Below are 14,076 nucleotides of genomic sequence, written 5' to 3'. Positions count from 1 at the left end.
CCACGTGGAATCCAAAGTGTGTGCTTTTCTCACTGCAGTTCACTGCTTGTTCCAGCCCATGCTGATCTTCTCAAAATTCCCACAGCCCGAAGCCTGAGCCATATGGTATCATGTTTAGTTTCCACCTTCTCGCCTTTCTCCTCACTTGCTTCATGCTTGTGTCTCCACATCCGGGCTGTGCCGTCACAGCAAGGTGGATGGCACCTCCTCCTGCCTCTACCATCGCTAGTCACATAGGGCTGACTGGGCACTCAGAGGCACACAGTACAGATAGAGTCCGGCCGGCTGTTTGATTGGTTGAATGGAACCCTCTTTATTCTCCAGAGGCTACCCAGCGGGAGGGTACAGCAGCCGGGCAGGCTGACTGGTCTCCAGGATCCTCCATTCATGTGGATGGGAGGCCGAAGTAGGCTGCATAAGAATCCTCTCTGAGGCTGAGCTCAGGCTTCCATCTCAATGACCTTTTGTTTGCAGGGGTAGCACCCAGGCCTCCTGGGAAGTCTCTGTGTTTGACCAGCCTTTGCAGATGGACAGTGAGCAGGGACAGGATGTAAAGCACGAACAATTGGGGGAGGCCCCTGGAATTCTCAGGGGTTCAGAGTCTGGCAGGCAGAGCAAGATTCTTCCCAGGGCCAATTGTGGCTCAGTTACAGCCCCCACATGGGTCAGACAGGATCCAAGGCACTTTTGTCTGTGGCCTCACCTTCTCTCCAGTGTTCAAGCCCCTCTTTAGGTTATCTGATGGGTAACATCCAGCCCTCATTTGGGCACCCCTAGGTATGAGGCACTCCCTGCCTCCCGAAGGGAGGATCAAGCATTCATTCTTTCATTTATTCTTTTTTTTTTCTTTTAAGATATAATGCACATACCATAAAATTTACCCTTTTAAAGTATACAGTTCAGTGGTTTTTAGTATATTTATAAGATTATGCAACCATCGCCACTGTCTAATTCAGAACATTTTCATTACTGCTCCCTCAAAAAAAAACCCAGGCCCATTAGCAGTCACTCCCCATTCCCCTCACCCCAGACCCTGGCAACTTCTAATTGACTGTCTCTATGGATTTCCATATCTGGACATTTCATATAAATGGAATCATACAATATGGCCTTTTGTGTCTGACTTCTTTTACTTAGCATAAAGTTTTCAAGGTTCATCCATGTTGTAGCATGTATCAGTACTTCATTCCTTTTTATGGCTGAATAATATTCCATTGTATGGATATATCACATTTTATTTATACATTCATCAGTTGATGGACATTTGCGTTTTCACTTTTTAACTATTATGAATAATGCTGCTATGAACATTTGTGTACAGGTTTATGTGTGAAGGTATGTTTTCATATCTCTTGGGTAGATACCTAGGAGTAGAACTACTGGGTCATATGGTAACTCTGTGTTTAACATTTTGAGGAACTGCCAGACTGTTATCCAAAGTGACTACTTTGGATACCATTTTACATTCTCACCAGCAGTGAATCTGAGGGTTCCGATTTCTCCACATCTTTGCCAACATTTGTTATTATTTGTCTTTTTTATTATAGCCATCCTAGTATATGTGAAGTGATATCTCATTGTGGTTTTAATTTTCATTTCCTTGATGGCTAATGATGTTGAGCATCTTTTCATGTGCTTATTGGCCATTTGTATATCTTCTTTGGCATTTATTCATTCCTAAAGCCCATTATGAGCAATATGCCCCATTCGCCATTGAGGAGGAGCATAAAGGTGTATCATGATGACCTTTGCCTTTCAAGGAACTTGCATCCTGGTAAGAGAATTGTAATTAGTACATATGAACAGTTAAGGCTTCATAGACAAGGTGGCATTTAGTCTGGGCCTGGAGATAGGTAGTATTTGGATACAAGGAACTTGATGGCAGGATATTCTGAGCAGTTGGAGTAATGTGGGCAAAGGCACTTCGTAATTAGAAAGATATTTTATCTTGTGATGAATTCTGAAGTGATATGTGTGAAAGCACCTGGCATAGCTCTTGACGCATGGTGGGCTGCCTGTGTAGTTAGCTCCCTCTGCAGCTCCCCTCCTTGGTCCCCGCTCTGCCCTCTAGGACTACGCAGCTCCCTTTTCCTGTTTCAGACCTTTAAATCTTGGGAGACAGAGCTCTAAGCCAAGTAAGCCTTGGTTCCCTAAACTGTGGTTTCAGGTCTTCTCCCCATCCTAGTTATTTTCTAATGAAATGGTCACAGAGTTTTTGGTGCCCTCCTAAATTCCAGTGTGGCATGACCATTGTTATGAGGAGCAGGGCAGTGATCCCCTTTGTTAGAGATTTTATGATTCTCTTAATATGGCCAGAGCTTGCATTAGCTTTCTTGGCAGTGCATTGTACTCCTAGATTCTGTTAAGCTTACAGACAGCCCAGTGTACTGAGAACCAGGCTTTCTGTACTTCTATAACCTTTTGATTGGATTTGTTTGCCAAGCTTATTTTAACCTAAAGGCAAGACCACTTTAAAGCATTGTATTGCCATGTGACTACGAAAGTAGTGGTGGTAGTATGGAGACTACCATGAAGAAGAAGAAGGGATGGATTGGGCCTTTCTCATCTTGAGTCTAGGAGAAGAAGGTCTCTTCCAAGGGGGAAGGTTCTAGAAAGCAGAGCTAATCTAAGTATCTCCATCCCTCAGATAACCTCCTTTCTACTTAAGGCTTTTCCTTCTTTATCGTTTTCTGTCAGTTGCTTAGTCCCATCAGATACCTGTCATGTGCTGGCCCCAGGCTAAATGTGGAAAAGAAGGGAAGAAGAAGATGGGATGTGTGCCCTGGAAGGCAGTGTAGTTCATAGAGAGAGCATGGGCTCCAGTCCCAAGCTGCCACTTAGTGGCCATGTAATTCTAAGCAAGTCAGCTACCTTCTGTAAGATTCAGCTCCTTCTCTAGTCATAGGATCATATGAGCTAATAAATGTCAAGTGCCTGATACATAGTGGGCTGCTCAAGAAATGTGAGCTCTTTTGAACTCCACCATTCAAGAGCTTTGCAAGACATGAAGAGCCAAACATGCTGTGTGCTCAGAGCACCTGTGATAAAGCACTTATTCGTGGAATTGCTTGTCCCATTTCCCCACCTCCAGTTCAGACTAGGAGCTCCTTGTCGGCAGGGTCCATGTCTGATTCATCTCTGTACGCTCAGTGCCCAGCACAGAGCCTGGCTTGGAAAAGAGGCTGCTTAAGTTTTCTTACTAGAATGAACCTGAATTAACGAAGACGAAACCTTTGCCGCCACCCATGTAGGGGGCCAGGTATTGTGGTTGGCTTTGCGCAGTCCATTCTTTGCTGAAAATCTCATGGGGTTCTGGAGCTTGGCACTGGTGGCTCAAGTGCCAACCTTATTTGAGAAGTTTGAGCCACTTCTGTATCTCACTGCCATAGTGTGACAAGCTTCCTGGCCAGCAGCCAGCTGCCCAGCTGCCCTCTACAGCAGCCTAGAGTCCTGCTGTGGTGCCAGTAGGTGGCGCCCATGGCCCTTGCCCACACTTGAGCTGCCTAGACAGGCCTTTCCTTCTTGTCACCAAGTTACCAAGGTAGCTGCTGACTGGGACATGTCATATAGCCCTGGGCAGAAGTACCCAGATGAGGGTGCCCTGGGCCACCCCTTCCCCTTTCTGGCCTTGTATTGTTGGTTTTCGTGTTTTGTTGAGTCCCAACCATGGCGCACACTGCTTGGGGAAGCAGAGATATTTCCCGTAGAGGATTCCAGGAGATCATTAGGGGAATCTGTGCTTGTACCCATCCTTTCTGGCACGGCTCATGCCTCTGCCTCCAGGCAGTCACCCCTGTGGTTCTGTTGCTCTGACCTACACTCACATGGCACCTTATTCCACAGTGCTTGCTTGTATTTTAGCCCTTTGCCAGGTGTCTAGCTGTCCAGTGAAGGCCTTGAAGGCAAGGACGATTTATCAAAGTGCCCTCACTATCCTGCTCAGAGTCCTATATTAACCAGTTTCATGAAGAGTTTGTGGAGTGAGTGGATGAATAATAGGAAGTGGTTCCTCAAAAAATTGTTATCCAAATTGAAGGACATTCTGCAAACAAACCAGCCTTACTCTGCAAAAATGTCCGTATCATGAAAGTAACGGAGGGCTGAGGAACTGTCTTAGATGAAAGGAAACTGAAGATGCGTGCAATGCTTGATTCCGATACTGATCCTGGCTCACGTCTGGATCACTGGGGGAATTGCTATAAAGGATATTATTGGAATAATTGAAGAAATTTACATATGGACTGTATATTAGGTAAAAATATTTTGTCGATGTTAAATGTTCTGAATTTGATCATTGGTAGTTAGTGGTTATGTAAGAGAATGTCCTTGTACTAGGAAATACGTGCTCAAGTGTTTGGGAGTAAAAGGGCATAATGTCTGAAACTCTCACATGGTCCAGGAAAGAGAGAGAGAAAAGGAGAGGTAAAAAGCACGTGAGGCGAAATGTAACAAGGCAAAATCTGAGTGATAAATATCTGAGGATATTTCTGAGTTTTTTTGTGCTATTTTTGTAACTGCTCTGTAAGTTTGAAATCATTTCAAGATAAAATGTTAAAAATAATAATCATCTGTGCACTTTAATGTGTGCCAAATTCCTGCTAGAAACTGTATAAGAAATGGGACAAAGAGTGGTCAGGCCCGCATTGGACTTGATTCCAATTAATCCAGCAGTATTCGGTGAGGTTCTGATACAGCTCCTCCACTGTGTGCCTTTGAGCAAATAGAAGAATTGTAATAATGACAAAAATGTTAGTGCTTTCACGTATATTATTTCCTTTGGTCATCTCAGCATACTTGTTTGGTAGGTCTGACAGGTTGATAAGGTAAGATGACTGAGGTTCAGAGAGGTTAACATGACCTGCCCTCAGTCACACAGCCTGGAAGAAACAGATGCAGGCTCATATCCGGATCAGTCTATTCCAAGACTGATGTTCTCTGAACCCCCATATCTGTGTGTATAAAAGGAAGGACTGGACTGATTGATCTCTGCAGATCATTCTTCGTGTCTGGAAATTTTAAAACTTTCTATGATAGGAAATAGCTAGTTATGAAGTGTGGAGGCAACGTCGCGCAGTGCGCCTTCACATGTTGTACGTGCTGCGTAAATGCCCGTCCTCCTCCCTCACTGCCCACCACTTCCCTTTGGAGTAGTCCAGGTCCGATGGCTGGGATGGGCGGTCTCACTCGGAGTGAGAGCATCTGGAGGGCTTCCTAGAGGAAGAGTCCCGAGCTGGGCCTTGAAGGAGAGTGCTCAGTTCAAGTAGCGAATGCAAAAGATGCCAGCAAGGCCTTGTGTCTGTGGAGTTAGAGCACCAGGACCCTGCCTGAAGTCAGCTGGCCTGGCAGGACCCTGCCTGAAGTCAGCTGGCCCAGGCCGGGGTCTGAGAGCAGCCTTTCCTCCCTTGCTCTGCCCCTCCCAGCACAGGCTGACTGGGTAGATTAAGGCGCAGATGGAGGCTGTGTGTGGATTCTAGCCCCAGGCGCCTTGCTGCTGCTCAGACAGCAGCGACCTGGTTCTGTTATTACTGTAAACAGGACCTTCTGCGAGGCTCCAGCCGGGGCCCTGTTGTCCAGATAGCGATCATGATTGAGTCTGCATGGCTCACTGCTTCCAGGCCTCTGATGCAGGTGGGACAGGACTCCCCACCCTGCAGCCCCCTCCCCAGCTGCAGCTGAGGGCCAGTTCACGCGAAGGATCCGGAAATCAGTTAGAACAATGCACGATTGAAGTTCAGTGGCCGCTTTGTATTGATTGGTGATAAAGAAGGAGGAAGAAAAATCAAGTGGTACCTCCCTCCCCTGAGTGGGAAGAGCTGGTTAGCCAGAATAACTCAGAACTGCCCTGTATCCCTGTGTGGGACTTGCTCCCTCTCTCCTACAGACAGCAAGCCTGAGCGGTTCTTTGCTTTGGAAGTCTTGCTGATGCCTGTGTCTGCTAGGAATCCACTTCTCAATTTTGATGCTACACATATTTAAAACCCTAAGATAATAGAACTGGTAGGGACTTGAGAAATCATTTAATTCAGTTCTCTTATTTTACCGCAGAGAAAAATGAGGCCCAGAGAGACAGAGAGATTTATCCAGGGTCACACAGCTAGTTACTGAGAGAGCCATGACTGGAATCCATGGAGTCAGCCCTCAGGCCTGTGTCTGAGTTTCCTTGCCCTGAGAGTGAGAAGCTCACGCCCTTCTACATGTACATAGGAGCCTAAGTTCTAAGTATAGAACAGGTAATTGCAACACAAGAGAGATGTACTGGTGAGAGATTTGCATAGATAAGTGCTGCGGACATTCATTCATTCAGCCCCTAAGCCCTGCAGTGTGCCCGCTGCTGTGCCAGCGCTGGGAGTGAAGAGATGAAGACAGGTTTCTAGAGGACCACGCTGACTCCTGGGGAGTGAGACAAGGAAACTGTGATAACTGTTGATACAGGTTAGCACAGGACATCGTGTCAGCATCGAGGCTGTCTTAGAGAAGGCTACTTGGAGGAAGAAAGGGTAAGGTTTTTTTTCCCTAAGAAAGTTTGTTTAAAAAAAAAATAATAATATGTTCATTGTTATAAACAACAACAAAACTTTAAACAATAAAAAAGCATTCACAGCAGGAAGTGAAAGTTTGACTCCCTCATCCCGGCCTCCCCCATCAGAGGTGATCACTGTTGGCCGTTTGGGCCACAGCCTTGAGGACTCTCCTGGAGCCCTGAAAGATCGGAGCAGCTTTGCTTTCCCCTTGATTTCCTCTCGTGGAAATCTTCAGCTCTTGGACTGGGGAACTCCTCTTGCCTGGAGATTTGAGACCGTTCATTTATCAATCCACAGATAATTTTGAGCACTTAGGTTGCAAGTTCTGTGTATACCTTTCATGTGTCATCCTACTTTACTCTGTTAACTTCTTTTAAATGGGGTAGACACTAATTGGAAAATCATCATTGTAATAGTGTAGACTCTTCTGTTTATACAGTGCTTTATTGCATACCAAGTATTTTTACATATTTTGTCTCATTGTCTCTTCATGGTACCCTGGTGTGACATATGCAGTAGGGCTAGTGGGCTCCTGTCCGTTTTTTAACAGATGTGGAAACAGGCTGAGAGAGCAGGAGCTGTCACTCAGATGAGGGGACCAAGTGAGGGTCAGAGAGGCTAAATCACTCGTTCGTCCACGGCTGCCCACCCAGTAAGGACCAGACCTGCATTTGAACCGAGGTCTCTGCTGCTTGTTTTCCCACCCCTCTCTACTGCCTGCGAGTTAGGCAAGAGCTGGGATTCAACTCTGGCCTGCTAGTGTGGTCTCCTCTCTGTCTGCTACCCAGGGTCATCCCCAATTAGTGTCACCCACCACTGCCCTGCCAAGCATGAGACCTAGTTCATTAGGGAAGGGCCTTCCGCAAGTCTGGAGTGAGACCAGAAAGGCCTGCAGTGCCCACCCCCACTCCCCAGCCCCCGGACACAGGCCACTCTGCCCTGAGTGGCAGCCTGCATTAAGCATTCCACTCATCATCTCAGGGATGATGGAATCCTAACCTTTTCGGAGACACCGTGGTCTGTCACAAGCATTGCTCTTTTTAAAAGAGATTAATTCACTTGCTGCATTTTGTCCGTTGGTGAAAATCACAGGGGAGAGCAAGGGTGGCTTTCTCAGGCCTCAGAGCCCCTTTCAGCCACTCTCAGCAGGCAGCCACCCGCCCAGCTGGCCCAGGACTTCGAAATGACTGCCCGCTGGGCATTCACTTGCAAAGCAACAAAATAGAATGGAGAAGAACTGGGTTGGTGAAATCTTAAGTTTTGGGGCTGCTCTGCACAGGGGGCATGTGGGAGAGAGGCCCACCCAGCTCTGAAAGAGGAAAAGTTGTTCCTGGTTGGATTCGCTTGGCGTGGTGGTTATGTTTGTTCTGGCCCTTCCTTGATTTATCGGGTGCCACCACTCCTTAGGGAGTTCTACCATGTGGTATCTCTTTTGATCCTTACAATCCCCTTGCACAATAGGGATTAATATCCCCCATTTCACAGCTAATAAGTGACAGAGCCAGAATCTGAACTCCAGCCTTTGGATTCCAGGGTCATTGCTTTTTCCATTGCACCTGAGCCCCCAAGAGGCTGCAAAGAATGATGCTCAGTCAGGAAGCTGGGCAGGGCTTAAAGGCTGGAATCTCACTGAAGAATACTAAGATTTGCTTCCAAGGAATGACCCCTCAGGTTTGTAGAACTCTTTCCTTCAGATTGCAGGGTCGCTTCCTACAACTCCTGTGAAGTGGCAGGGATTATGATCCCATAAAGAGAATGAAGCTTACAGCTGTGGTATGCCTTCCCGAGGGTTTTAGAGTAGGAGGTGGAGAAGTGGAACTAGAACCCAGGTCTCCAGGCTCTGCCCTATGCTCTATCTACTCTGTCTATTGAAAGAATAGCAAGTTTAGAGAAGACCCCTCTCCCAGCAATCCCTCCTCTTAAAAGAAAACCCTGCAGTGTACAGAAAAGGAAACCCCAAAATGTTAACACCCATATAACAAGTAGCTCAAAATTGTTGGTAATCAGAGACATGCAAATTAAAACAATAGCGCGATATCCCTTCACACCTATTGGACTGGCAGTGACTAGGAAGCTGGCTACTGCCAAATGTTGGCAGGGAGAGGGATACACAGGAACACCCCCGTCCTGCTGGTGGGAGAGTAGATGGGGCAGCTGTCCTGGAGAGGACCCTGGCACTGTTTAGTCAAATCAAGTACATGCAAACCCTATGATCCAGGGAGCCCACTCCAAGTACATGCCCCAGGGAGGTACTCACGCAGGTCCAAAAGGGGACATGTGAGAGGATGTTCTTTGAGCATTGTTTTTGGTGGCTGGGGGAGAGAGGCTCCTGGATGGGTATCCCTGGGAAAGCAGAAAGGGAAAATGTGGTGGATGTGCTATGGAGAATTATGCAGCAATTAAAAACAATGAAATTATTGTGTACTTAGCATAGCTTAAAACATAGTTATTTGTGAAAAAAAGTAATGAACAGAAATACACACACACACACACGCGCACACACACACACACACAAGAGAAAAAGAAAACTCTGCTTGGCTCAGGCCCTGGAAAGCAAGGACCTCTGTCTTGTCTCCTCGTCAGTAGCCAGCATGTGGCCAGACACAGGGTGAGTGCGTGCATGTGTTTGTTAAATAAATGAAAAAAGAAGTGGCTGGAGCCAGCCTGGCTGAGTTACCCAGGTCTTCCTGTGTGACCCTGTCATAGAGTCCCTGGGTATCGGCCAACCTGCCACTACCAGCTTGAGACTAGAACACTGTTCCATCAAAGGGATGGAGGTAGGGTAGGGTGGCAGGCAGAAACCACCCTGTATTGAATACCTGCTCTATGCCAGGCACTGGGCTGGTATCCCTGCAATCTAGAGATTATCATCCCTATTTGATAGGTGAGAAAACCGAGACTCAAGGAACTGATTTGCTCAGGGTTATCTAGCTGAACCAGAATTTGAATCCAGGTCTAACTTAATTCAAAGCCCTTTATTCATCCTTGTCTCTTTATTACGCTACCCTCAGCCTCAAGGGGCAGGAGGAGGAGGCATCTCAATCTTTTTTCTTCAGCCCTGGCTCCCGAGCAGTGCTGCTTCCAGAATTCTCGGGGCCCAGGCAGGGAACACGGGTCACTGAACCCACTGAAGGCATGAGGGCTTCTGGCTGCACAGGGTTCCTCCTAGCCACGTCCTGCTTCCTCATCCCCTGCCCTAGCTCGTCTCCTGTGGTCTGTATCACACAGCCTCCAAACTGGTCTCCGTGTCCTCATTGTCTACTCTCTCCCCTTTCAGGTTCAGCCTGCTTAAACTCATAGGTTAATATTATAATTTCTTTTGCCCAAAAACCTTCAGTGACAACCCCACTGCTTATGGTGAGAGTCTAAGGAATGGCAGAAAGGTTTCTTCTCTGTTGCCAGGTTCAATTAATTGATGGTGTCTGATTGGAACCAGTGTTGATGAGGATTCTGAGGCTCTTGCAGAGGCTCCACAGGAAAGAGGTGCTGAGAGAGATTCGTGATTTCTGACTTAGATGCAGGAGTGCAGGACGGTAGCATGCGTGCCAGGCATTTATCACCCTTTAGGTTGAGTTTTTAATCTAGGTACACTTTTGATTTCACGGGGACCTATAAACATGGGAACCTTGGACATTGTATGTAACAAAAAAAATTTTTTGGAGTGTATGTGCTCCTATGCACTTTTCTGGAGAGAGTCATCAGCTTTGATCATATTCTCAAAGGAGTCCATGGTTCAGAAACGGTTTATGCCCACTGCCTTGGCATCCTAGCCTGGCTTTGGAGGCCCTGTAGCAGGCCCTGTATACCTCGGCAACTGTTTCTCTGCTGAACTGTCACCCAGATGGATCTACTTACTGGGCTCTGAATATACCTTGCCATTCCTTCCCTGCTTCTGAATACTATCCTGTGCCGTTTTTCTTGACTGGCGGGTACTTCCTCCCTCATCTCTAAACTGTTCGTGTTCTTCAAGGCACAGTTCAAGACTTTTCCTTCAGAAACCTCTTGGATTTGCTTCAGCCCATCCTGATTTTCTAGTCTTCTGGGCTGAGGACCAGAGAAGTGAAGGCATCTGATCAGAATCACAGTTAGGATCAGAACTCTACTCTCTTAACTCTCAGAACCATGTGCTCTCTACTGTACCAGCTGGCCTGCTAAATGAGGGTAGGGTTTGTAAATTTGGAAGGAGGTTTTATGCAGAGAGAGATTTGTCTCACAGAAGGGTCATCCTCAGGGTTCTTAGCCTCTTTAACATTCTTGGCCATAGAAAATTGTTTCTGCATAAAAGTATATGTAGTAAGAGGCCCAGGACTTTTCACCAGAAGAATCCTCCAAACTAGAGGTGAGAGATTAGGATTTCCCAGGCTCCTCTCTCGAAACTCTCCCCTCGCATTTTGTGCCCTAGTCATGCCAAACCCTTTCAGGGCCTTTTCCTTTGGGTGAGAGGCTTTACCTCTGCCTGGAATGCTCCTTCCCCTCCCTCACCCGCTTCAGTCTGGCTAAATCTCTATCCTCACCTCCTCAGAGAGGCCTCCAGGTCACTAAGACTGGGTTAGGTTCCCTGGTCGTGCACCTGCAACCTGCAGTCCCCGTTCATAGCTCTCATCCCATGTGTAGTTATGTACTTGCTAGTCTGTCTCCCGCTCTGGCTTTGGCAGTGCCTGTCTCATTCACTGCATCAGCACAGGCTATTGTGTGGCTCCTCATCCTCCCAAGCCTTAGTCACCTGCTTACTTCGACAGCACAGAGGTTTTATTTGGCGTGCTCCAGAGGAGCATTTACTACAGATTGTGGCACAAGCATATTGCTAGGACTCAAACCCAAGCCTCTGGACTCTCTGCCAGTGCCCTTTCCGGCTAGAAGCCACTGAAGAGTAGGCAGCCTCCCAGTTCCCCCAGACACCCTCCACCCATTCCTCATAAGCAGATCCTGCCTTGTTGGGGAATCACCCGCGACTTTCGTTCTCTCCTTTCCTGGCTTCCTGCAGCACTTCTGGTGGGAAGCCACACTGCAGGCTTTAATCTCCTATTATCCTGAGTCCTCCCTCTACAACTGAATTTTGTATTTCCCTAGGGCAGACCCCATGTCCTCTCCTCACCCCCATCCCAGAATCTAGCACAGGACATGCATGTGTTGATTTGCTGAAGTCAATTTAGTCTTTCGTCTTCTATGTTACATGGAGCCAGGTTCAGTCTAGAGGAAGGGTGGTGAGGTGAGAAGGATTCAGGCTGTAGAGCCATTATCGACCTGGGTTCTAGTCACCGTATTGCCCCTTAACTACCTCTGTGACCCTCAGTGAGTCGTTTCACCTCACTGAGCCTGTTACCTCATCCATGAAAAGAGGAGACTAATGTCAGCTCCTTAAGCTTGTGTGAAGAGTAGATGAGAGTGTGCACCTGAAGTTCCTGCTTGTAGTAGGCGCTCAGTAAGGGTTGCTTCTGTTTACTCCCCTTCTGTCTCTCCACCCCACATTGTAGGGCCGGGCCTCCTGTTCCCGGGACCCAGAATTCAGGCTTTTAGTGGTACACTTATAAAACCCTGTGTTTGTTAATTTATCCAACAACTGTTGAGCTCCTACTATGCTAGGCATTGGCATTTAGAGTCAAAAAGGCTCATGTGGACTCTCCTAGAAACCTAATCTAGCATTTCTAACATTCTTTCCATCTTTCCTTGGGTTCAAAGATTTCCAATTTCCAAACAGCCACCGTACAGATAAACTAGATGAATGTGATCCTTTTGTAAACTGGGAACTACCTAGATAAGAAGTGTCATTGGGCATTTGGTGCTAAGCACTGGGAATTCTAAGGAAGGAAGAGAGATCCGTGGACTGGATGAGTCAAGGAAGCCTTCTCAGGAGAGAGTCCTCAAGCCAGGATTGTATCTCATAGCATGAAAGCAGGATTAGAATATGCAGAGAGGCAGGGAGAGAGCATTGTGGATCAAGGGAGTGGGAGCGTCAGGGTATTTAAGGTAGGGCCGGCACACTCTTTTCTCAGAAGGCTGGGAGGATAACAGCAGGGGGCAGACTCATTTAAGGGAAGAGGGAGAGACATAAGGGGAAGCCCTCCCTCCTAGGTTGGGGAGAGAGTGGCCAGAGGAGCTGGGATGGGTATTTAGTTCTCAAAGGCCTCTATTTCCGGACTCATCCAGCCTTGCTGTTTACTGACTGTCTCATTTATTCTACTCTTACGTGCATGATAAGCCATACGTTGAAAATATTCCTCTGTCTCTTTCTAGGCTCTTGTCAGAAGGTGCAGATGTCAATGCAAGGCACAAACTTGGCTGGACAGCACTCATGGTGGCGGCCATCAGCCGAAATGACAGGTGAGAGATCTCCTTCCACACAGGGCTTCCTTAGCCAGATCTCTGCAGACCACATCCCTGAATCGTCTCCCACCCTTGCCTGTCCCCCTACTCTCTTCTCCAGAGGCAGGGAGATGGACTCAGCCTAAAGTACTAGTCTACACCTGGTGCAATGGAGAGTATAGGAGATGTGGAGAGGGAAGATGTAGCTTTGGATCCCAGTACCATCATTCTTTGGCTTTGTGACCTTAGGCAAGTCGTTTGCATTATCCAAGCAACGAAATGTTTGAAAGCCTGTTGTAAGTGGTTAAGTGTACATGCCTGGTTTTCATCATGTCTTCGTTATCCAATATCAGTCAGTGTTGAGATGCCTGCAGTCACTGTCCCCATCAAGGGCTCCGCTGGGCTGTTTCTTTGGAGGTTCTGATGGAAACTAGGGAAGATGGGTCTGTTCCTTCCCTCCCGTTGGAGGCCCTGCTATTTCCCTACCCAGTCCCTCCTTCCTTCAAGGTGTAGCTGTTGTGTAAGGATAAAAATAGTCTTTGTGTAGAGTTATCTCTAATTCTCACAATCACCCCACAAGATATATATTATCATTCTTATTTTGCAGCAGAGAAAATTAAAGCCCAGAGAGATAAAGTGATTTGTCTAAGGTCACACAAACAGGATTTAGAGCCTAGTCTGGCTGCCTGAAAAGGTTGTGTGTTTTACTATACCTTACTGCTGCCTCCCTCCACCAGATCCCGGGCTTGTGCTGGATGCTGCCTTTCCACCCCAGTCTCTAGCTGTGATTGTGAAAAATAATTAATTAAAAAGAGCAAAAAGAGATACTTTCAAAGAAAGCAGACTGGGCACTTTAGGAGCAGCCACTGAAATTGATAGTTGGAAGTACCAATTTTAATTTCCCCTTCCAGCAGATCTTTAAAGCTTTTATCTGCCAGTACTGGCCACCGTTGGAAGGGTCATAAATGTGGTGGAAACCAACAAAACATGGATTTTATAATATAAGGGTGGCTCCGCCTCAGACTGATTGAGAGACTTGGCTGAGAGAGAGGTCTCTCTCCTCTGCTCCTGTATCGTGAACTTGGTCTCATACTCCATCTCCTTATTTGCCTCTTTAGTGCCAAGTACTTAGTCTTTAAAAGAAAAATTGATGTAAATAGGCTTTGAGGTTGAGATATCTGGAATCCAGTCTTGGTTCTGACTCTTAATTGAATTTGAGTGTTCTAGGGACACCCTGTTTCTTCACCTGAAA

The 14,076-nt window shown here is 47.0% G+C and overlaps 1 protein-coding gene across 4 annotated transcripts in view; it reads left to right on the top strand.

Annotated features, from left to right (window-relative positions):
* The window catches only part of CLPB (ClpB family mitochondrial disaggregase), a 138,349-nt gene that overhangs the window by 15,852 nt on the left and 108,421 nt on the right, over positions 1 to 14,076 (top strand). For all 4 annotated transcript variants that reach the window (XM_087433403.1, XM_004433954.3, XM_087433402.1 and 1 more), the window contains exon 3: positions 12,756 to 12,842. In XM_087433403.1, coding sequence (XP_087289529.1) covers positions 12,756 to 12,842 — 87 coding nt within the window. The remainder of the gene's footprint in view (positions 1 to 12,755; positions 12,843 to 14,076) is intronic.

Source organism: Ceratotherium simum, chromosome 7, assembly GCF_057802395.1.
Source record: "Ceratotherium simum simum isolate JZ-2026a chromosome 7, ASM5780239v1, whole genome shotgun sequence".
NCBI lineage: Eukaryota > Metazoa > Chordata > Mammalia > Perissodactyla > Rhinocerotidae > Ceratotherium > Ceratotherium simum.
Note: the sequence above shows the minus strand (reverse complement) of the source record. Positions and strands in the feature narration are given on the sequence as shown.